Raw genomic sequence first — 25,444 nt, forward strand, 5'->3', positions numbered from 1 at the left:
CAGTGATAGGCAACATGGTTTTGTGCGGGAGAGATCGTGCCTTACCAACTTAATAGAGTTCTACGAGGAAGTGACCGAGTTGTTAGATGAAGGAAGGGCTGTTGATGTCATATACATGGACTTTAGTAAGGCGTTTCCCCATGGTAAACTAATAGAGAAAGTGATGTCACATGGTGTGCAGGACATTCTAGCAGGTGGATAAAGAACTGGTTGAACAACAGGAAACAGAGAGTAGTAGTTGAAGGGAGTTTCTCAAAATGGAGAAAGGTGACCAGTGGTGTTCCACAGGGATCAGTGCTGGGGCGACTGTTGTTTGTAATATACATAAATGATCTGGAAGAGGGCAAGTTTGCAGATGACACGAAGATTGGTGGAGTAACAGAAAGCATAAGGGACTGTCAGAGAATACAGGAGGATATATAGTATGCTTGGCTTCATCGGACGGGGTATTGAGTAAAACAGCTGGCAAGAGCTGAAAATGTGTTGCTGGAAAAGCGCAGCAGGTCAGGCAGCATCCAGGGAACAGGAGAATCAACGTTTCGGGCATTAGCCCTTCTTCAGGAACATTCCTGAAGAAGGGCTAATGCCCGAAACGTCGATTCTCCTGTTCCCTGGATGCTGCCTGACCTGCTGCGCTTTTCCAGCAACACATTTTCAGCTCTGATCTCCAGCATCTGCAGTCCTCACTTTCTCCTATAACAGCTGGCAAGTCATGTTAAAATTGTACAAGACATTGGTTCAGCCGCACTTAGAATAATATGTACAGGATGTGGACGCTTTGGAGAGGGTGCAGAGAAGGTTTACGAGGATGTTGCCTGGTATGGAAGGTGCTAGCTTATGAAGAGAGGTTGAGTAGGTTAGGTTTATTTTCACTGGAAAAAAGGAGATTGAGGGGGGAACCTGATTGAGGTTTACAAAATCATGAAGGTTATAGACAGGGTGGATAGAGACAAGCTTTTACCCAGGGTGAAGGATTCAGTAATGAGAGGTCACGCTTTCAAGGTAAGAGGTGGAAAGTTTAAGGGGGATACACGCGGCAAGTGCTTCACACAGAGGGTGGTGGGCGTCTGTAACGCGTTACCAGCAGAGGTGGTAGAGGCAGACACGGTAGATTCATTTAAGATGTGACTGGACAGATACATGAGTAGGTGGGGAGCAGAGGGATACAGATGCTTAGGAATTGGCCGACAGGTTTCGACAGTGGATTTGGATTGGCTCAGGCTTGGAGGGCCGAAGGGCTTGTTCCTGGGCTGTAAATTTTCTTTGTTCTGTGTTCTTTGAGGGAGTGCTGCACTGTCAGAGGGTCAGTACTGAGGGAGTGCCGCACTGTCAGAGGGTCAGTACTGAGGGAGTGCTGCACTGTCAGAGGGTCAGTACTGAGGGAGTGCCGGACTGTCAGAGGGTCAGTACTGAGGGAGTGCTGCACTGTCAGAGGGTCAGTACTGAGGGAGTACTGTTACTGAGCGTCGTTGGGGGGGGGAGGGAGGGGATGGTACACACTGCTGTTACTGAGTGTCGGTTGGGGGGAGGGAGTCGATTGTACACACTGTTGTTATTGCGTGTGGGTGGTGGGAGGGAGTGGGTGGTACACACTGCTGTTACTGAGTGTGGGTGGGGGGAGGGAGTGGGTGTTTGAGATAAATTTTGTGTATACAAACCCTGACAGAAGATTCTACAGCCTGAGTATGTGTTTGTTCATGTTGTGTCCATTCTCTGGCTATCCCCATTGGATTGTAACCCTTCACTACTTGCAATAATTTGATTTTATCCATTTTACAGATCCATTGCAAACTATAAGATTTCAGTGTAATCTCACAATGCGACCAATCGCGGTTGTTCTTAGATATGAAATTCCTGATTCTGGGATTATCTGTTTTTCCGCCTTCCTCCCTGGAATGAGAATGTGACTGGAAATCCCTTCTTCAGATTCCAGGTTCATAGCTCCCTGAAAGTGGAGTCGCAGGTAGATAGGATAGTGATGAAGGCATGTGGTATGCTTTCCTTTATTGGTCAGAGTATTGAGTACAGGAGTTGGGAGGTCATGTTGCAGCTGTACAGGACATTGGTTAGGCCACTGTTGGAATATTACGTTCAATTCTAGTCTCCTTCCTATCGGAAAGATGTTGTGAAACTTGAAAAGGTTCAGAAAAGATTTACAAGGATGTTGCCAGGGTTGGAGGATTTGAGCTACAAGAAGAGGATGAACAGGCTGGGGCTGTTTTCCCTGGAGCGTTGGAGGCTGAGGGTTGACCTTATAGAGGTTTACAAAATTATGAGGGGCATAGATAGGATAAATAGACAAAGTCTTTTCCCTGGGGTCGGGGAGTCCAGAACTAGAGGGTATAGGTTTAGGGTGAGAGGGGGAAGATATAAAAGAGACCGAAGGGGCAACTTTTTCACGCAGAGGGTGGTACGTGTATGGAATGAGCTGCCAGAGGAAGTGGTGGAGACTAGTACAATTACAGCATTTAAAAGGCATCTGGATGGGTATATGAAAAGGAAGGGTTTGGAGGGATATGGGCCGGGTGCTGGCAGGTGGGACTAGATTGGGTTGGGATATCTGGTCGGCATGGATGGGTTGGACCGAAGGGTCTGTTTCCATGCTGTACATCTCTATGACTCTGCTGGCTTTGGGATTGGAATGATTTCGATGCTGATTAATGTTGACGTTTGGTGTCTGACCTGAGGCACCATCACACACGCTGTCTCCTTCCAACTCTCTCCCATTTCCTGACTCAGCCCTGCCTCAGGTTATCCACTGTGGAACCCCTCGTCCATCTATGTGACTGCACTCGTCTGGCCCCTGTACCATCTTTGAAGCTGAATGCCATTCTGTCCACGTCCCATTCCCCTGCCAGCCCCTCTGCTCACTGACCTGCACTGGCTGCATTTAGAAATCCTCACCCTGGTTTGCAAATCCCTACCTCACCTCTTCCTTGTTCAGTTTATTAGTGAGCAGAGGTGGTGGGAATATCACTGGATTTAGTAATCCAGAACCCCAGAGGTGTGCATGCAGTTTTGAAACAAATGCAAAGATGATGAAGTTTGAATTTATTAAAATTTTCATTGAACAGCTGTAAAAACCCACCTGGGAAGGAAGGTGCCATCCTTACCTGGTCTGGCCTATACATGACTGCAGACCCACAGCAATGTGGGTGATACTGAACAACCGTAATTGAGGATTGGCAATAAATAATGGTCTAGCCAGTGTTACCCACATCTGTGTAACAGGATTGAGGGGCTGAATGGCCTCCTCCTATTCCTGTGTAACAGCCTCATGGGGCTGAGTGGCCTTCTTGTGTTCCTGTGTAATAGGTTTGAGGGGCTGAATGGCCTCCTCCTGTTCCTGTGTAACAGGTTTGAGGAGCTGAATGGCCTCCTCCTGTTCCTGTGTAACAGGTTTGAGGGGCTGAATGGCCTCCTCCTGTTCCTGTGTAACAGGTTTGAGGGGCTGAATGGCCTCCTCCTGTTCCTGTGTAACAGGTTTGAGGAGCTGAGTTCCTGTGTAATAGGTTTGAGGGGCTGAATGGCCTCCTCCTGTTCCTGTGTAACAGGTTTGAGGGGCTGAATGGCCTCCTCCTGTTCCTGTGTAACAGGTTTGAGGGGCTGAATGGCCTCCTCCTATTCCTGTGTAACAGCCTCATGGGGCTGAGTGGCCTTCTTGTGTTCCTGTGTAACAGGTTTGAGGGGCTGAATGGCCTCCTCCTGTTCCTGTGTAACAGGTTTGAGGGGCTGAATGATGTTGTGCTGTTGTTTTTCTGTCATTATGCCAGGCCTGTGTGAGTCAGGAGCAGCCCAGGGTTTCTGTGTGAGTGAGAGCTGTTTGGTGAACAGGTATCTATCATCAGCTTGTGTTTCACTGGAGAAAGCTGTAATCTGTGGGGGCCTGGGAATTGGAATAATTGCACCATTTTACCACCTCCCCTTCCCCTCGGTGACCACCAAATAAACACTGGACCTTCGGAGGTTACCGACTGGCTCCGAGACACTGTGGCTGAGCCAGGGTTAGATTGAGGAGCTGACATGAGGAGTGATGTAAGTTTCTCCCAGAGACTGACAATGGCTGTGTGTTTAGACAGAGCTTAGATAGTCACCGCTCAGTCAGGAATTGTAAACTACACACCTCACTCAGTCACAGCCATTCTATTATCTTTCCTGTCCTTTTTGATTTCTCTCCCTCTGACGGCCTTTATTTCACTCTCTTCCCCTTTCCCTTTCAGTATCTCTCTAATCTCTGTCCCTTGCTCTCTCTGTTTTCTCTCATTGTCTCTCTCTTTCCCTCTCGCTATCATTTCCTCACTTGCTGTTTCCCCCTCTCTCACTGACATCACTTTCAGGCTGACAAAGAATACTCCCTTTTCTAACGTGCAATAATATTTTTAAACCTCCTGTTTACTGGAGTGACATACCGGATGTGGGGAGTTAGTGAGTGTGTGGGATGAAGAGTTGTTGTTTAGGATGTGAGGATTAGACACTATGCTGATGTGCTGTACAGCCAGCAGGGCACAGATGCTGGTGTTTTGGTTGTGGGCCATTTATTTTCTCAATGAGTTGTAAGTCAAACTTCCCACTGCTTTCGAGGGATTTTCATCCTGTTTCCTTTTTATAGACACAGTGTGTTTCTGAAGAGTCTCTACTTGTCCCTTTTAACAAATATTGGAGAAGGTTTTTGTCAGACTCGTTCTCTCTTTGTTCAGCCTGAGTGTTGTGCTGGGAGCAGCCTCTGGGCAGTGATCAGCTTCAGAGATACAGCTCGACCCACCAGCTTGATGCAGGATGTTGTACAGTCACTCAGAGTCTATGCTCTGCTCACAAGCTCCAGATCACACAGTGAGCTCCCACACAACGGGGTGGGGGGGGGCAATGACCAAGACACAGCAGCCTCCCGGTCAGCCCTGTACTGATTATGCCAAGGGCAGCCAGGTGGACCTCCCAGATTGGGGCTGTTAACCTGGTCCAATCAGGGAGCCCTGGCTGACAGATACAATCAGGGGGTCTGTTCACTCAGAGCTGGCTCTGGGGGAGCTGGGTCACATGGAAATAAAGGGGGACCTGGTGACAGGATACCGGCCTCCGCAGAGTTATTCCACATCCCACATCCACTGGCCAACCAGTCCTACAGGGCCCTGGGGAGGGTGGGGCTGGGGTCAGGGTGCAATAACGCAAGGTTGTGGGGGCTGGGCGGGCGGGGAGGGGGGGGGGGGGAAACGAAATGGATCAAGGGCACAGGGACCCAGGGTTGGTGGGGGGGTGGGTGGGTGGAATGGCATAGTCCCACAGAGCTCTGAGGTTTGGGGGAAGGGGGCAAAGTCCCATAGGGCACCAGCAAGTAAACAGGGCAAGACCCACAAGGCCATGGGAGAGGGTGGGGAGGGATATGGTGGGGGTGCAGTGGTAAAGGGGCCCAATCCCATCGAGTACAGGCAGGGGGTCCCTGAACAATCTTGGAATGGTCCTATGAGCAGCATTAGACTGAGTGACAAACATCTCTGGGTTTCCTGACATTGGAGATCCATAATTCCACCAGGTGCTGCTTGATAGCTCTGTTACTGACCCCTTCCATCACTTTACTGAGGATCGAGAGGAGACTGATGGGGCGGGAATTGGCCGGGTTGGATCTGTCCTGCTTTTTCTGTCCAGGACATACCTGGGCAATTTTCCACATTGTCGGGTAGATGCCGCTGTTGTAACTGGACTGGAACAGCTTGGCTCGGGGAGAGGCAAGTTCTGGAGCACACGTCTTCAGTACTATTGCTGGAATGTTGCCAAGGCCAGTGCAGTATCCAGTGCTGTTGTTTAAGAATATGGGAAATCAAATCAATTTTAATGAGAATGTTTCCGGGGATGAGGAGAGATAGAAGAGGTTGGGACTATTCCCCTTGGGGAGAAGGAAGGCTGAGAGGGCGATCATAGAGTGATTTTCAAAATCAGGTATGGGCTGAGCACAGTAGCTCAGGAGAATCTGTTCCCACCCGTTAAAGGTACGACATTGAAGAGGGCATAGATTAAAAATGATGTGCAGACAAAGCAAATGTGAGACGAGAATATTTGTTCTCACAGTGGGCTGAATGGCCTCCTGGTGCACAGTAACAATTTAGTGTCAGGGAGAGGACGCTTGCTGGAATCTGATGGTTATTTCCTGTCTCTGTCCCTAGCCTGAAGACCATGAGGCTTCAAACTGTCACACCTTCAAAGCAAAGAGTTTCAAAAAACTGAAGGCATGTGCTGTCTGCAAACAGATGATCACTAAGGATGGAACTGCCTGTCGTGGTAAGTCCCTCAGAACGCCACTGAGCTCTGACCATGTTCACACCTGTGTATCTTTCCTACCTGCATTCTCTCTGCCTGACATGTTTCTGTCTCTGTCTGTGTGTGCCATTCCTGTATCTATATACACTTGTGTCTTGTGTTGTCTCTGAGCATCTCTCTTTCCCTCCCCATGTGTCTGCACTCACTCACTGGAATGCAGAACAATGAGAAGTGATCTCATTGAGACAGACAGGATTCTTAAGGGGCTTGACACGGTCAATGCTGAGGGGACGTTCCCCCCTCAAAGGAGGGTCTAGGACCAGAGGGCACAGTCTCAGAATAAGGGGGCACCAACTGAAGACTGAGATGAGGAGGGATTTCTTCTGCCAGACGGTTGTGAGTCTTTGGAACTCCTTCCCACTGGGAGCTGTGGGGGCAGAGTCCGCATGTACGCTGAAGGCTGGGATGGAGAGATTCTTCATCAGTCGGAAATCAAAGGTTTTGGGAAAGTGGCGGGAAAGTGAAGAGGGTTGATCCTATTGAATGGCAAAGCAGGCTCACGGGGCTGAATGGCCTGCTGCTATTCCCATTTCTGTGGTCTCATCTTTAAATGCATTATTTTCTCTCCATATTTTCCTCTCTCTATCTCTGTCTTTATCTCTGTCCCTCCCTCTATTCTTTTTCTGACTCTTTTTCTGTATCTGTTTCTCTCGGTATTTTGGAACAAGCCTGATTCTATAAACGCAAAGCCAAGGCTTTACAAACTTGTTTGTACAGAGAGTGGCGGGCAGACTATAATCTGTGATTAATCATTCTGAATGATGTACTGGGGAAACCTTCTTCCAATAAAATAAAAACAGAAGACTGCAGATGCTGGAAATCTTAAACAGAAATTAGATTACAATCCCTACAGTGTGGAAACAGGCCCTTCGGCCCAACAAGTCCACACCGACCCTCCGAAGAGTAACCCACCCAGACCCATACATTTACCCCTTCACCTAACACTATGGGCAATTTAGCATGGCTAATTCATCTGACCTGCACATCTTTGGACTGTGGGAGGAAACCGGAGCACCCGGAGGAAACCCACGCAGACACCTGGAGAATGTGCAAACTCCACACAGACTGGAAAAACTGGAACTTGCTGGAAAAACTCAGAGGATCAGGCAGTCTCTGTGGAGATAGAGAAAGAGAGTTAATATTTCGAGTCCAGTGACCCTGCAGAACTTTCTCATACTTGGGGTTTTCAGCTGCACTCTATTTGATCTTGGTGCTGAATATTTCTGCCTGTCTTGATCCAGCGGATTCCTTAACACTTGCCCCTGTTCCTCAAGTGAAAGGGGTATTTGCAGTTAGAAAGCTGACTGGCACAGCTCATTCACCATACGACAAGGCAAAGTGGGAGTTAGCAACTGAACGTTATTGGACAAGAATTGTCTGAAAGCTGGTGTTTTGGAGTTTAAAGCAGTATTTAGCAAGCACATTAAATAACGGGAATGTAACTTGACCCCTCCTACCTCCCTCCATTGGCTCGATGGCTGGTTTCCAATGCACAGTGAGGTTACATGAAGGACTATCCTTCTCCACCTCTCTCCTTGCCCTGAGGTATGGTGGCCCTCAGGTTAAACCACCACCAGTTGTCTCTCTAATGAGGCTTACGGTTTGGTCGGACTATGGGTGACTTTACCTTTCACCTACTGCCCCCTCCTTTGCCGGGGTTGACCCACCAATAACATTTGACGGCTTTTGTCCTGAGGACATTGGCCATTTATCGTCGGTGTGTTTGTGTGAATTGTGGTGCAACACTGCCCCTGAGTGGCAGATTCCTGAAATGTCAAGTACAAAAATGAGCAGCTGCAGCCAGTGTGACTCAGGGTGGTAACAGCAAAAATCTTCCAGATGATTAAGGATTACTTAGTGAGAACTTGACACATCACATTATACAAGGGCCAAGTGCTGGAAAATGGGATCAGAGTCGACAGGCCCACGATGACTAGCATGTGCACGATGGGTCCTTTTCCATGTGACTTACCGTTCAGAAAACAGAAATGTTCACAAGGTCTTCGCTGGGCCAGGGTAAACGTCTTCATCTCTCAAAGGGATAAAAGCAAATTACTGCAGATGCTGGAATCTGAAACCAAAAGAGAAAATGATGGAAAATCTCAGCAGTTCTGGCAGCATCTGTAAGGAGAGAAAAGAGCTGAGGTTTCGAGTCTAACTGACCCTTTGTCAAAGCCAGCTTTGAAACCTCAGCTCTTTTCTCTCCTTACAAATGCTGCCAGAGCTGCTGAGATTTTCCAGCATTTTCTCTTTTGGTTTTGTCTCTTAAAGGAGCTGGAAGCTTGACAATTGGTTATTATCTTCCAACATTCCCTTGTTCTTAAACCATCCCAAAGCACTGGAAAACATAGCACCTGTGTTTGAGAAAGCAGAGAGACAGGATTGAATTTAATTGAATTTATTGTCCCGTGTAGCGAGGCACAGTGAAAAGCTTTGTCTTGCGAGCAATCCAGACAGATCACAGAGTTAAGTCGCATAGATAGTAAATAATAGGGAAACAGCGGCAAAAACAAAAATACAGGTACAGGCGAATGTTAAGAGTTTGTGAGGCCATTCAGTATTCTAACAACAGTAGGGTAGAAACTGTTGTGAAACCGGCTGGTGCGTGTGTTCAGGCTTCTGTACCTTCTCCCCAATGGTAGAGGTTGTAGAAAAACATTGCCAGGGTGGGATGGATCTTTGAGAATGCTGGTGGCCTTTCCTTGACAGTGGGCCTGGGAGATGGATTCTATAGATGGGAGGTTGGCCTTTGTGATTGTCCGGGCCAAGTTCACCACTCTCTGTAACCATCTCTGATCTTGAATGGTACAGTTGCCATACCAGGTAGTGGTACATCCAGACAGAATGCTCTCGATGGGGCACCTATAAAAGTTGGCAAGGGTATTCACCGTCATGTCAAATTTCCTCAGCTGCTTGTGGAAGAAGAGACGTTGCTGGGCCTTTGTAACCAGTGAGTTCACATGAAGAGTCCAAGAAAGCTTGTTGTGGATGACCACTCCCAGGAGCTTGCCACTCTCCACTCATTCCCCGTCTGTGCTGTTAATGTGTAGGTGGGGCACGAGTAACATCCCACCGAAAGTGATAAACTAAAGGTCAGTCTGATCTCTGTCTTACATGAAGAACCCATTGCGAAGGAAGTGGCAGCAGGACATTGACACTTTCTAAATTCATTTGTGGGATGTGGGCACCGCTGACTGGTCCCAGCATTTATTACCCCGTCCCTAGTTGCCCCTTGAGAAGGTGGGGGTGAGCTGCCTTCTTGAACCGCTGCAGTCCATGTGCTGTGGGTAGACCCACAATGCCCTTAGGGAGGGAATTCCAGGATTCTGACCCAGCAACACTGAAGGAACGGCGATATATTTCCACGTCAGGATGGTGAGGGGCTGGGAGGGGAACTTGCAGGGGGTGGTGTTCCCATGTATCTGCTGCCCATGTCCTTCGAGAGGCAAGGTTTAATCAGGGATAGTCAGCATGTCTTTGTCAGAGGGAGGTCATGCCTGATAAATCTGATTGCATTTTCCGAGGAGGTGACCAAGTGTGGAGATGAGGGGAGGGCAGTTGATGTAGTCTCTGTGAATTTAAGCAAGGCCTTTGACAAGGTCCCACACCGGAAACTGGTAAAGAAAGTAAAGGCTCATGGGTCTCAGAGTATCTTGGCAAGAAGGATCCCAAATTGGCTTCGTGACAGGAGGTAGAGGGTGGGGCTAGAAGACTGTGTGTTTGATTGATGTACAACAGGAAGTGGTTGTGTGTTTGGAAGGTGCTGTCTGAGGGTCTTTGGTGAATTTCTGCAGCGCATCTTGTAGATGGTACACACTGCTGCTACTGAGTGTGGGTGGGGGGAGGGAGGGAGGGGATGGTACACACTGCTGCTACTGAGTGTGGGTGGGGGGAGGGAGGGGATGGTACACACTGCTGCTACTGAGTGTGGGTGGGGGGAGGGAGGGAATGGTACACACTGCTGCTACTGAGTGTGGGTGGGGGGAGGGAGGGAGGGGATGGTACACACAGCTGCTACTGAGCGTCGGTGGGGGGGAGGGAGGGGATGGTACACACTGCTGTTACTGAGCGTCGGTGGGGGGAGGGAGGGAGGGGATGGTACACACTGCTGCTACTGAGTGTGGGTGGGGGGAGGGAGGGGATGGTACACACTGCTGCTACTGAGTGTGGGTGGGGGGAGGGAGGGAGGGGATGGTACACACAGCTGCTACTGAGTGTCGGTGGGGGGGAGGGAGGGGATGGTACATACTGCTGTTACTGAGTGTGGGTGGGGGGGAGGGAGGGAATGGTACACACTGCTGCTACTGAGTGTGGGTGGGGGGAGGGAGGGGATGGTACACACTGCTGCTACTGAGTGTGGGTGGGGGGAGGGAGGGGATGGTACACACTGCTGCTACTGAGTGTCGGTGGGGGGAGGGAGGGGATGGTACACACTGCTGCTACTGAGTGTGGGTGGGGGGAGGGAGGGGATGGTACACACTGCTGTTACTGAGCGTCGGTGGGGGGAGGGAGGGGATGGTACACACTGCTGCTACTGAGCGTCGGTGGGGGGAGGGAGGGGATGGTACACACTGCTGTTACTGAGCGTCGGTGGGGGGAGGGAGGGGATGGTACACACTGCTGTTACTGAGTGACGGTGGGGTGAGGGAGGGGATGGTACACACTGCTGTTACTGAGTGACGGTGGGGTGAGGGAGGGGATGGTACACACTGCTGTTACTGAGTGTCGGTGGGGGAGGGAGCGGATGGTACACACTGCTGTTACTGAGCGTCGGTGGGGGGGAGGGGGGGATGGTACACACTGCTGTTACTGAGTGTCGGTGGGGGGGAGGGAGGGGATGGTACACACTGCTGTTACTGAGTGTCGGTGGGGGGAGGGAGGGGATGGTACACACTGCTGTTACTGAGTGTCGGTGGGGGAGGGAGGGGATGGTACACACTGCTGTTACTGAGCGTCAGTGGGGGGAGGGAGGGAGGGGATGGTACACACTGCTGCTACTGAGCGTCGGTGGGGGGAGGGAGGGGATGGTACACACTGCTGTTACTGAGCGTCGGTGGGGGGGGGAGGGGATGGTACACACTGCTGTTACTGAGCGTCGGTGGGGGGGAGGGAGGGGATGGTACACACTGCTGTTACTGAGTGACGGTGGGTGGGAGGGAGGGAGGGTACACACTGCTGTTACTGAGCGTCGGTGGGGGAGGGAGGGGATGGTACACACTGCTGTTACTGAGTGTCGGTGGGGGGGGGGAGGGGATGGTACACACTGCTGTTACTGAGCGTCGGTGGGGGGGAGGGAGGGGATGGTACACACTGCTGTTACTGAGTGTCGGTGGGTGGGAGGGAGGGAGGGTACACACTGCTGTTACTGAGTGTCGGTGGGGGGGGGAGGGGATGGTACACACTGCTGTTACTGAGCGTCGGTGGGGGGGAGGGAGGGGATGGTACACACTGCTGTTACTGAGTGACGGTGGGTGGGAGGGAGGGAGGGTACACACTGCTGTTACTGAGTGTCGGTGGGGGGAGGGAGCGAATGGTACACACTGCTGTTACTGAGTGTGGGTGGGGGGAGGGAGGGGATGGTACACACTGCTGCTACTGAGCGTCGGTGGAGGGAGGGGATGGTACACACTGCTGTTACTGAGTGTGGGTGGGGGGAGGGAGGGAGGGGATGGTACACACAGCTGCTACTGAGCGTCGGTGGGGGAGGGAGGGGATGGTACACACTGCTGCTACTGAGTGTCAGTGGGGGGAGGGAGGGGATGGTACACACTGCTGTTACTGAGTGTCGGTGGTGGGAGGGAGGGAGGAGATGGTACATACTGATGTTACTGAGTGTCGGTGAGGGGAGGGAGGGGATGGTACACACTGCTGCTACTGAGTGTCAGTGGGGGGAGGGAGGGGATGGTACACACTGCTGTTACTGAGTGTCGGTGGGGGAGGGAGGGAATGGTACACACTGCTGTTACTGAGTGTCGGTGGTGGGAGGGAGGGAGGAGATGGTACATACTGATGTTACTGAGTGTCGGTGAGGGGAGGGAGGGGATGGTACACACTGCTGCTACTGAGTGTCAGTGGGGGGAGGGAGGGGATGGTACACACTGCTGTTACTGAGTGTCGGTGGGTGGGAGGGAGGGAGGGTACACACTGCTGCTACTGAGTGTCGGTGGGGGAGGGAGGGAATGGTACACACTGCTGTTACTGAGTGTCGGTGGGTGGGAGGGAGGGAATGGTACACACTGATGTTACTGAGTGTCGGTGAGGGGAGGGAGGGGATGGTACACACTGATGTTACTGAGCGTCGGTGAGGGGAGGGAGGGAGGGGGTGGTACACACTGCTGTTACTGAGTGTCGGTGGGTGGGAGGGAGGGAGGTTACACACTGCTGTTACTGAGCGTCGGTGGGGGAGGGAGGGAGGGGATGGTACACACTGCTGTTACTGAGCGTCGGTGGGGGGAGGGAGGGGATGGTACACACTGCTGTTACTGAATGTGGGTGGGGGGAGGGAGGGGATGGTACACACTGCTGTTACTGAGCGTCGGTGGTGGGGAGGGAGGGAGGGGATGGTACACACTGCTGCTAATGAGTGTCGGTGGGGAGGGAGGGAGGGGATGGTACACACTGCTGCTACTGAGTGTCGGTGGGGGAGGGAGGGAATGGTACACACTGCTGTTACTGAGTGTCGGTGGTGGGAGGGAGGGAGGAGATGGTACATACTGATGTTACTGAGTGTCGGTGAGGGGAGGGAGGGGATGGTACACACTGCTGCTACTGAGTGTCAGTGGGGGGAGGGAGGGGATGGTACACACTGCTGTTACTGAGTGTCGGTGGGTGGGAGGGAGGGAGGGTACACACTGCTGCTACTGAGTGTCGGTGGGGGAGGGAGGGAATGGTACACACTGCTGTTACTGAGTGTCGGTGGGTGGGAGGGAGGGAATGGTACACACTGATGTTACTGAGTGTCGGTGAGGGGAGGGAGGGGATGGTACACACTGATGTTACTGAGTGTCGGTGAGGGGAGGGAGGGGATGGTACACACTGCTGTTACTGAGCGTCGGTGGGGGAGGGAGGGAGGGGATGGTACACACTGCTGTTACTGAGCGTCGGTGGGGGGAGGGAGGGGATGGTACACACTGCTGTTACTGAATGTGGGTGGGGGGAGGGAGGGGATGGTACACACTGCTGTTACTGAGCGTCGGTGGTGGGGAGGGAGGGAGGGGATGGTACACACTGCTGCTAATGAGTGTCGGTGGGGGGGAGGGAGGGGATGGTACACACTGCTGTTACTGAGCGTCGGTGGGGGAGGGAGGGAGGGGATGGTACACACTGCTGTTACTGAGCGTCGGTGGGGGGAGGGAGGGGATGGTACACACTGCTGTTACTGAATGTGGGTGGGGGGAGGGAGGGGATGGTACACACTGCTGTTACTGAGCGTCGGTGGTGGGGAGGGAGGGAGGGGATGGTACACACTGCTGCTAATGAGTGTTGGGGGGGGAGGGAGGGGATGGTACACACTGCTGTTACTGAGCGTCGGTGGGGGAGGGAGGGAATGGTACATACTGCTGTTACTGAGCGTCGGTGGGGGGAGGGAGGGGATGGTACACACTGCTGTTACTGAATGTGGGTGGGGGGAGGGAGGGGATGGTACACACTGCTGTTACTGAGCGTCGGTGGTGGGGAGGGAGGGAGGGGATGGTAAACACTGCTGCTAATGAGTGTTGGGGGGGGAGGGAGGGGATGGTACACACTGCTGTTACTGAGCGTCGGTGGGGGGAGGGAGGGGATGGTACACAATGCTGTTACTGAGTGTCGGTGGGGGGGAGGGAGGGAGTGCATGGTACACACTGTTGCTACTGAGCATCGGAGAAGGGGAGGGAGGGGATGGTACACACTGCTGTTACTGAGCGTCGGTGGGGGGAGGGAGGGGATGGTACACACTGCTGCTACTGAGTGTCGGTGGGGGGGAGGGAGGGGATGGTACACACTGCTGTTACTGAGCGTCGGTGGGTGGAGGAGATGGTACACACTGATGTTACTGAGCGTCGGTGAGGGGAGGGAGGGGATTGTACACACTGCTGTTACTGAGTGTCGGTGGGGGAGGGAGGGAATGGTACACACTGCTGTTACTGAGTGTCGGTGGGGGGATGGAGGGGATGGTACACACTGCTGTTACTGAGCGTCGGTGGTGGGAGGGAGGGAGGAGATGGTACACACTGCTGTTACTGAGTGTCGGTGGGGGGAGGGAGGGAGGTTACACACTGCTGCTACTGAGTGTCGGTGGGTGGGAGGGAGGGGATGGTACACACTGCTGTTACTGAGCGTCGGTGAGGGGAGGGAGGGGATTGTACACACTGCTGTTACTGAGTGTCGGTGGGGGAGGGAGGGAATGGTACACACTGCTGTTACTGAGCATCGGTGGGGAGGGAGGGAGGGTACACACTGCTGTTACTGAGTGTCGGTGGGGGGAGTGTGGGGATGGTACACACTGCTGTTACTGAGCGTCAGTGGGGGGAGGGCGGGAGGGGATGGTACACACTGCTGTTACTGAGCGTCGGTGAGGGGAGGGAGGGGATTGTACACACTGCTGTTACTGAGTGTCGGTGGGGGAGGGAGGGAATGGTACACACTGCTGTTACTGAGCGTCGGTGGGGGGGAGGGAGGGAGGGGATGGTACACACTGCTGCTACTAAGCGTCAGTGGGGGGAGGGAGGGAGGGGATGGTACACACTGCTGTTACTGAGCGTCGGTGGGGGGGAGGGAGGGGATGGTACACACTGCTGTTACTGAGTGTCGGTGGAGGGAGGGAGGGGATGGTACACACTGCTGTTACAGAGCGTCGGTGGGGGGAGGGAGGGGATGGTACACACTGCTGTTACTGAGCGTCAGTGGGGGGAGGGAGGGAGGGGATGGTACACACTGCTGCTACTGAGCGTCGGTGGAGGGAGGGGATGGTACACACTGCTGTTACTGAGTGACGGTGGGGTGAGGGAGGGGATGGTACACACTGCTATTACTGAGTGTCGGTGGGGGAGGGAGGGAATGGTACACACTGCTGCTACTGAGCGTCGGTGGGGCGAGGGAGGGGATGGTACACACTGCTATTACTGAGCTTCGGTGGGGGGAGGGAGGGGATGGTACACACTGCTGTTACTGAGTGTCGGTGGGGGGAGGGAGGGGATGGTACACACTGCTGTTACTGAGCATCGGTGGGGAGGGAGGGAGGGTACACACTGCTGTTACTGAGTGTCGGTGGGGGGAGTGTGGGGATGGTACACACTGCTGTTACTGAGCGTCGGTGGGGGAGGGAGGGAGGGGATGGTACACACTGCTGTTACTGAGCGTCGGTGGGGGGAGTGTGGGGATGGTACACACTGCTGTTACTGAGCGTCGGTGGGGGAGGGAGGGAGGGGATGGTACACACTGCTGTTACTGAGCGTCGGTGGGGGGAGGGAGGGGATGGTACACACTGCTGTTACTGATCGTCGGTGGGGAGGAGGAAGGGGATGGTACACACTGCTGTTACTGAGCGTCAGTGGGGGGAGGGAGTGAGGGGATGGTACACACTGCTGTTACTGAGCGTCGGTGGGGGAGGGAGGGAATGGTACATACTGCTGTTACTGAGCGTCGGTGGGGGGAGGGAGGGGATGGTACACACTGCTGTTACTGAATGTGGGTGGGGGGAGGGAGGGGATGGTACACACTGCTGTTACTGAGCGTCGGTGGTGGGGAGGGAGGGAGGGGTTGGTACACACTGCTGCTACTGAGTGTTGGGGGGGGAGGGAGGGGATGGTACACACTGCTGTTACTGAGCGTCGGTGGGGGGAGGGAGGGGATGGTACACAATGCTGTTACTGAGTGTCGGTGGGGGGGAGGGAGGGAGTGCATGGTACACACTGTTGCTACTGAGCATCGGAGAAGGGGAGGGAGGGGATGGTACACACTGCTGTTACTGAGCGTCGGTGGGGGGAGGGAGGGGATGGTACACACTGCTGCTACTGAGTGTCGGTGGGGGGGAGGGAGGGGATGGTACACACTGCTGTTACTGAGCGTCGGTGGGTGGAGGAGATGGTACACACTGATGTTACTGAGCGTCGGTGAGGGGAGGGAGGGGATTGTACACACTGCTGTTACTGAGTGTCGGTGGGGGAGGGAGGGAATGGTACACACTGCTGTTACTGAGTGTCGGTGGGGGGATGGAGGGGATGGTACACACTGCTGTTACTGAGCGTCGGTGGTGGGAGGGAGGGAGGAGATGGTACATACTGATGTTACTGAGCGTCGGTGAGGGGAGGGAGGGAGGGGATGGTACACACTGCTGTTACTGAGCGTCGGTGGGGGGAGGGAGGGAGGAGATGGTACATACTGATGTTACTGAGCGTCGGTGAGGGTGTCATATTGCATTTGGATAGAGTCAACATGGTTTTGAGAATGGTATTCATTTTGGGTCTTTTAGGGAATTAAATGGGTTAATGCTAAGAAGTGCCATAAGCACCACCCACTGTGATGACATCACTTGGATTTGTGAGCAGAGCCGCTCACAATCAGGAAGGAGTGAAACTTACCATCAGGTCCTTGTCAATGTCGCTGTAATAATGCCTTTCATTCCAACTCATTGCTAACAGGTATTAAACCTGATGAAGGAGCAGTGCTCTGAAAGCTGGTGGGCTTCCAATTAAACCTGCTGGACTATAACTTGCGTGATTTTCCACCTTGTACACCCCAATCCAATACCGACATCTCCAAATCAAGGCATTTAACTTGGTCTTTTAACTCCAGGAGACTCTGCTAGTCAGACCTGGAAGTTGTTTTCCTCGACCACGCTGTAGTTTCCTGTGTTTTGAGGATAGTGACATCAAACATAGCCTGAGGTAAAGTGCAGACTGCGTTTTGCTGCATGTACAGCATGGTGAGCTGTGAGATGGCCTCTTACAACATGGTGGCTCAGTGGAGTTCTGAAGATATTTCTGCAGCTGCAGGCTCAGCTCCTGCAGAGTGTCAGAGCTGAATATTAAAGAATCGAAGATGTAAAATGAAGAATCTATTAGAACATAGAACATAGAACGATACAGCACAGAACAGGCCCTTCGGCCCACGATGCTGTGCCGAACAGTTGTCCTAGCTTAAGCACCCATCCATGTACCTATCCAATTTCCGCTTAAAGGTCACCAATGATTCCGACTCTACCACTCCCACAGGCAGCGCATTCCATGCCCCCACCACTCTCTGGGTAAAGAACCCACCCCTGACATCCCCCCTATACCTTCCACCCTTCACCTTAAATTTATGTCCCCTTGTAACACTCTGTTGTACCCGGGGAAAAAGTCTCTGACTGTCTACTCTATCTATTCCTCTGATCATCTTATAAACCTCTATCAAGTCACCCCTCATCCTTCGCCGTTCCAATGAGAAAAGGCCTAGCACTCTCAACCTATCCTCGTACGACCTATTCTCCATTCCAGGCAACATCCTGGTAAATCTTCTCTGCACCCTCTCCAAAGCTTCCACATCTTTCCTGAAGTGAGGCGACCAGAACTGCACACAATACTCCAAATGTGGCCTAACCAAAGTCCTGTACAGTTGCAACATCACTTCACGACTCTTGAATTCAATCCCTCTGCTAATGAACATTAATACACCATAGGCCTTCTTACAAGCTCTATCCACCTGAGTGGCAACTTTCAAAGATCTATGAACATTGACCCCAAGATCCCTCTGTCCCTCCACCTGACTAAGATCCCTACCGTTAACCCTGTATTCCGCATTCTTATTTGTCCTTCCAAAATGGACAACCTCACACTTGGCAGGGTTGAACTCCATCTGCCACTCCTCAGCCCAGCTCTGCATCATATCTAAGTCCCTTTGCAGCCAACAACAGCCCTCCTCACTATCCACAACTCCACCAATCTTCGTATCATCTGCAAATTTACTGACCCACCCTTCGACTCCCTCTTCCAAGTCATTAATAAAAATTACAAACAGCAGAGGACCCAGAACTGATCCCTGCGGAACTCCACTTGTAACTGGGCTCCAGGCTGAATATTTACCATCTACCACCACTCTCTGACTTCGACCGGTTAGCCAGTTCTCTATCCAGTTGGCCAAATTTCCCTCTATCCCATGCCTCCTGACTTTCCGCATAAGCCTACCATGGGGAACCTTATCAAATGCCTTACTAAAATCCATGTACACTACACCCACTGCTCTACCCTCATCCACATGCTTGGTCACCTCCTCAAAGAATTCAATAAGACTTGTAAGGCAAGACCTACCCCTCACAAATCCGTGCTGGCTGTCCCTAATCAAGCAGTGTCTTTCCATTTACTCATAAATCCTATCCCTCAGTACCTTTTCCATTACTTTGCCTTCCACTGAAGTAAGACTAACTGGCCTGTAATTCCCGGGGTTATCCCTATTCCCTTTTTTGAACAGGGGCACAACATTCGCCACTCTCCAGTCCCCTGGTACCACCCCCGTTGACAGTGAAGACGAAAAGGTCATTGCCAACGGTACTGCAATTTCCTCTCTTGCTTCCCACATAATCCTAGGATATATCCCATCAGGCCTGGGTGACTTGTCTATCCTCAAGTTTTTCAAAATGCCCAACACATCTTCCTTCCTAACAAGTATCTCCTCTAGCTTACCAGTCCGTTTCATACTCTCCTCTTCAACAATACGGTTCCTCTCATTCGTAAATACTGAAGAAAAGTACTCATTCAAGACCTCTCCTATCTCTTCCGACTCAATACACAGTCTCCCACTACTGTCCTTGATCGGACCTCCCCTCGTTCTCGTCATTCTCATGTTTCTCACATATGCATAAAAGGCCTTGGGGTTATCCTTGATCCTACCCGCCAAAGATTTTTCATGCCCTCTCTTAGCTCTCCTAATCCCTTTCTTCAGCTCCCTTCTGGCTATCCTGTATCCCTCCAATGCTCTGTCTGAACCTTGTTTCCTCAACCTTATGTAAGCCTCCTTCTTCCTCTTTACAAGACATTCAACCTCCCTCGTCAACCAAGGTTCCCTCACACGACCATCTCTTTCCTGCCTGACAGGTACATACATATCAAGGACACGTCGTATCTGTTCCTTGAAAAAGTTGCACATTTCCACGACATCCTTCCCTGACAGCCTATGCTCCCAACTTATGCTCCTCAGATCCTGTCTTACAGCATCATAATTACCCTTCCCCCAATTGTAAAACCTACCCTGTTGCACGCACCTATCTCTCTCCATAACCAAGGTGAAAGTCACAGAATTGTGGTCACCATCACCAAAATGTTCACCCACTAACAAGCCCATCACTTGTCCCGGTTCATTACCGAGTACCAAATCCAATATGGCCTCCCCTCTGGTCGGTGTTAACGGTGAAAGCATTACAGACCTGGTGAGAGAAACGCTGCAGCAGGGTCATTGGGATCTCGCTGGCGGAGGGATATTTGTCACCTCAGGATCGTTACAGGCTGCACAGGACACCAATGATTTTTCGAAGCAGTCCCTCGGGTTCAGCTGGAGGACAAGAAAACATCAGACACTCCGTGAATCAAGTTCAAATCCTCAGTGGGGACACAAGCAATGGGAAAGCAATGTGCTCTCAGCTCAGATTGAGCAGTGTTGTGGGCTCCATGGGGAGGGAACTCAAAGACACTGAAGTCGCTGAAACCGCGGTCACAGCCCGGGGTGGGGGGTTTCCAAAGCAGCAACCAGGCAGATCTTTCACATTCGAACCAACCATCTTCAAGCACAAAGGCAGATGATCATTCATTAATTAAAATCATGTTAAAGGCTGCATGCATTTATTTAAACAACACAGAGTGAGAAATGTCCAGGTAAAACACCATTAGGACAGTGGGAAACAATAGCAGAAGTTGCTGGAAAAGCTCAGCAGGTCTGGCAGCGGCTGTGGAGAGAAATCAGAGTTAACGTTTCAGGTCTGGTGACCCTTGCTCAGAACTGGACCCGAAACGTTAACTCTGATTTCTCTTCGGGGATGCTGCCAGACCTGCTGAGCTTTTCCAGCAACTTCTGCTTTTGTTAATGATTTACGGCATCCGCAGTTCTTTGCGTTTTTATTAAGACTGGGGGCTTCATCTCTTAGAGTTAAGGATAGTGGGAGACCCTCACTAAACCTGTGCTGAAAGTGGAGATCATTTCATATGGGGGCAGACTGCTGGATATATTCAGTAAAAAAACCAGCCATCATTTATTCCAGCCACAGTCTGTGAGTGGCATTCAGAAACATCACTACCAAACACAAGGGTCGCAGAAGAGGATCTATGGGGGCTGCAAAGAATACTGATAGGTTAGGTGGGCAAATAGGCAGAATAATGTGGGAAAATATGAAATCATCCGTTAAAGTGTAGGTCGGTAAGGTTGTAATGCAGGCATTTGGAATGCTCTCCATCATTGACAGAGGTATGGAATATAAAAGTAGGGATGTAATGATGAAACTGTATAAGACACAGGTCCACACCTGGAGTATTGTGTGCAGTTCTAATCACCACGTTACAGGAAGGACATAGTTACACTGGGGAGAAGGCAAAGGAGATTTGCTGCAATGTCACCCGGGCTGGAGAATTGGAGCTACCAGGAGAGATCGGAGGGTTGGTGTAGTGTTCCCTGTAACAGAGAAGGATAAGGAGTGACATGATTGAGGGATAGAGAATGGTGAGGGTGGAGATGGAGTGGACAGGAGGAACGTGTTTCCCTGAGCAGAGCGTTCAAAAACCAGGGGTCACGGATTCAGGCAAAGTGGCAGAAGGATTAGAAGAGATGTGAGGAAAAACGTTTTTACGCTGGGAGTGGGGGAGGGGTGAGGTTGGGAGGGGTGGAAGTGGAGGGTTATCTAGAACTTTCTGCCTGTGCTGGTAGTGGAGCCAAATGCCTAAAACTCTTAACACGTACCTGCACCTTAAGAGCTGGAAGTTGCAAGGCTATGGGTCGTGTGTAAGAAGATGGGATTAGAAAGGGCACTTGGGTGTCTTTGGGTAGGACTGGACAAGATGGGCCAAATGGGCCACTTCTGTGATATATCAGGAGTGCCACGGTGGCTCAGAGGTTAGCACTGCCCTCTCACATCACCAGGGACCCAGGTTCGATTCCTGCCTCAGGCCACTGTCTGTTTGGAGTTTGCACATTCTCCCCGTGTTTGCGTGGGTTTCCTCCAGGTGCTCCGGTTTCCTCCCACAGTCCAAAGATGTGCGGGTTTTCAATTCAATTCAGGTTAGGATGATTTGGCAGTGGAAAAAGTGTGGTTATGGATATAGGGTGGAAGGGTGAATCTGAGTTGGGTGTTTTTCAGAGGATTGGTCCTGACTCAATGAGCCGAATGGCCTTTATCTGCACTGTAGCGACCCTATGATCGTTTTCACAGTAAATAATGAATAAAGAATCGCTGTATCTAAATAGTGAGAAGTTGCAGAGGTGGGAGACGCAGAGGGTTCTGGGTGTCTGAGTGCATGAATCGGGGGAGGTTAGTCTGCAGTTGCAGCAAGTAGTCAGGGATGCTCAAGGACTGTTCTGTTTTATTGTGAAGGGAACTGAATACACCAGAAGGGAGAGTATGCTTCAGTTATACTTGGAGGAATGTGCTCAATACTGATCTCCTTATTTAAGAAAGGATGTCAATGTGGGGGTGTATGTGGGGTGGGGTGGGGGGGTGGGGATGGGTGGTGGGTGTGGGGGGGTTAGTGAGCCTGAGCTCAGGGGCTCCTGGCACAGTGAGTCACATTCAGCCTCTGATACCCCACCCGGGGATTGGACATAGACAGTCCCTCAGGGTGCCCCCACCAGCCCAGCTCCCCCTACGGTGACCTTTCCTGCTTCAGTGAGGGCTGTTTTCCTCCTGGAATGGGGGAGGGCAGGATTCTGGGTGACGGAAGTGCGTGGTACTGCTGTTAGTGTTGGTGCTGGGGGGGAGGGAGGGGAGGTGTCCCGAGGGGGAGAGTGGGCAGTGCAGAGGGCACGCAGAGTTAGTGGTGATGATGGTTGGCGGTGGGTAAGAGTGAGAGAGGGGAGATGTGGTGATAGTGGGGGAGGGGGATGTACAACATGAGCCTTGGTGGGAGGAGGGTGTAGGAGCAGAGAGAGTGAGTGAGGGTGAGGTATCAGAGAGAGGGTGGTGGCACTGACCCTGGCAGGGTGGGGATGGTTATTCCCACAACACTGGGCATTCCTGCAGACACTGAGCCCACACTGACCCAGGGAGGAGGGTGTCACCTGGGACTGGGCTGGGCACAGTGCCCTCCACTGCTGGTCCTGGGGGAGGGGGAAGTCCTGTCTCTGCATCACCCCATCCAGCAGGACCTCCGGGGGCCTGCCCACAGAGCGGGCATCGATGTCTCCTTCTCTACCACGTCCAGGGTAAATGGTAGGGACGGAATTGGGTATCTCCGGGCTGACAGTGCTCTACCGAGAGCTCATTAGGCTTTTCAAAACTCATCAGGGAAAAAGTCATCTGGACTGGAAACGTTAGCTTGCTCTCTCTCCGTGGATACTGCCTGATTCACTGTGATCTCCGGCATTCCAGCATCTGCAGGAATTTGCTCCTGCATTGTGGATATAGACAGGTTTAATCAGGAGCAAAAAAATCTGACAGATGGAGACTGAAGTGTGACAATGAACATATCCACTTTGGTCGGAAGAATGGAACAGCAGGAAATGATTTAATGGATAGAGTTTGAGGGTTTAGACTCTGATCCAAAACATGGCATTGAATCAGCAGAGATTCCTTCCGGTTCGTTATTCGGAAGGATGAGGCCATGTCTTCAGTCCCTCACTCCAAACCTTGTTCCCAAACTCTGTGCTCCATCCTTCTCCCAGGTGATTGTCTGAGGCTGATCTAAGCTTTGCTCCTGAGCTGACCTTCCACCTGTGTAAGCTCACACCGGCTTCACTCCTGCCTTAATACGCTCATACCGTCATTAACTCTGGGGTCGACCCTTCCAGTGAATTGCAGGCTGCTCCCTCCGATCCACCTGCCGACCTTCGAGAGGTGCTGAGTGGCTTCAATGCCATTGCTGTGATGTGCTTGAGTAAAAAACCTTTTCCCATTGACTGCAACCCTGGCCCCAACCAATGTCCTGTTCACACCCTTGGGAAGTACACTAATGTTTAAACTGAAATATTTCTGCACACTTCAAACTTGAGCTATATCTTATGTTCTTTGCACTGTGTCCTTTGATCATGATCATCACCATATGCTTAGTTAAAAAGTAATCTCTCTCTGGGTAGTTTAAGAAACCATCATCTCACAGGCAGTGTGTTCCAAGGTTACTGACAGTAATCTTTTGTGAAGGCTCTTTCCTCATGTCCGCTAACCAACAACTAACTGGTAAGCAAGAATTCGCAATAACTGATAAGGTTTGAGATATGAGTGATACTAATTGTGTTGTAGTTATTCCTGTTTGCTCTGAAAGCATTAAGAGTTAGTGTCTTTCTGGCCAGATTCTGCAGACCAGAAACCAATTAGAAAAATTTAGGGAGACACTTTGCAGGGACTTTAATCGGGACTGTATAGTTATGATAATACAGAACTTCAGTGGTCTGAATGTAGACTGGGAATGTAATAGTTAAAGAACAGGGAGGGGATCTGCTTCTGAAATAACATGAGAAAATGATGCAAATGCTAAGCAGGTTTGTAAGGCCACAGGAACATGAGATGTAGGAGCAGGAGTAGGCCATTCAGCCCATTGAATCTGCTCTAGCATTCAGCGGGAACATGGCTGATCTGATCATCCTCAACCCCGCTTTCCTGCCTTTCCCCCGACCCTCCATTCCCTTCCTGATTAAACATCCATCTCCCTCAGCCTTGAATATCCTGAATGCCCCAGCCTCAACAGCTCTCTGTGGGAAAGAATTCCATAGATTCACTCTCCTCCGAGAGAGGAAATTCCTCCTCATCTCTGTCTTCAGTGAGTGACCCCTTACTCTGAGATGATGCCCCTCTGGCCCTAGACTCTCACACGGGGAAACAGCTTCACCACATCTCTCATCTCAATGCCCCTCAGAATCTTGTGTATTTCAACAAGGTCGCCTCTCATTATTCTACACTCCAATGAGCCCAAGCCCAACCGACTCCATTTATCCTCATTAGACAGTCCCACGATAATTGGGACAAAAGTAGAAATGAAAATATGTTGCTGGAAAAGCGCAGCAGGTCAATTGCAGGAAAAGCTCAGCAGGTCTGGAAACATCTGTGGAGAGAAATCAGAGTTAGCATTTTGGATCGAGTAACCCTTTCTCCAAACCTGGTATCCATACCTTCATCATACCTCCATCCCCAGGATCAGCCGAGTGAACCTTCTCTGGACTGTCCCCATGGACAATGACTCAAATCCCTCTGCTGTGTGGCTCTCTGCAGTCTTTCTCCATTCAAATAATATTCAGGTCCTGTCAAAATGACTCATCTCATGTTTTGCCATATTATAAATGGTCTGCTGAGTTTTTGCCTGTTCACCCCGTTTGGACAGACGTGAAAGATAAGATTTGACATTCCACTTTCATTAAAACTGAGGGAAAAGTAAAAATGTGAAAGGTTTTGAGCCTGTATAAAAAAAGTGAGAGGAAGAGAAGGCCATTGGGTGGAGAATTAAAATGAGAAGGAAGTGGTTACTCAGGGTTGTCTGTGGCTGAGTGGAGAGGTGTTCCAACGTGACCAGTGCCCAGTGTATGTTTGGTCTCCCTACTGGACAGGACACTAGTAATTACGGTCAACCAATGTATGGAAATTGTGGTTCAAGTTGAGAGGAGGATTTGGAGCAGGGATCGCAGTCGGGAGGGAAGTGGAAAGTTTGAGATCTTCTGGGCTTGGTGTGGAAAAGGTAAGGGATGTTTCTGAGGTACATTCAGGAAGGTTTCCAGTCCAGTGAGGAAAGATCTGGTTCTGGGGAATCGAATGGATCAAGTGATCGAAGTTTACATGATTATGAATCCTGGTAGAAGTTTATAAGATTGTGAATGGCATTGGTAGAGTAGAAAGTATGAGGCTTTTTCCCAGAGTGGAGGGGTCACTTACTAGGGCACACAGCTTCAAGGTGTGAGTCGGGAGGGGGGTTGTTTAAAACAGATGCACGATACAAGGTTTTCACACAAAGGGAGGTGAGGGCCTGGAACGCGCTGCCAGAGGAGGGGGTAGAAACAG

General features: G+C 51.3%; 1 protein-coding gene across 1 annotated transcript in view; it reads left to right on the forward strand.

Moving 5' to 3' along the window:
* tns1b (tensin 1b) overlaps positions 1-25,444 on the forward strand; it is an 816,333-nt gene that overhangs the window by 151,519 nt on the left and 639,370 nt on the right. Inside the window, exon 2 of the mRNA XM_087988578.1 lies at positions 6,156-6,270. Coding sequence (XP_087844704.1) covers positions 6,156-6,270 — 115 coding nt within the window. The remainder of the gene's footprint in view (positions 1-6,155; positions 6,271-25,444) is intronic.

Source organism: Chiloscyllium plagiosum, unplaced genomic scaffold, assembly GCF_037043375.1.
Source record: "Chiloscyllium plagiosum isolate Xiang-an unplaced genomic scaffold, Cpla_swu_hap1 HiC_scaffold_7, whole genome shotgun sequence".
In the NCBI taxonomy this organism is placed as follows: Eukaryota; Metazoa; Chordata; class Chondrichthyes; order Orectolobiformes; family Hemiscylliidae; genus Chiloscyllium; species Chiloscyllium plagiosum.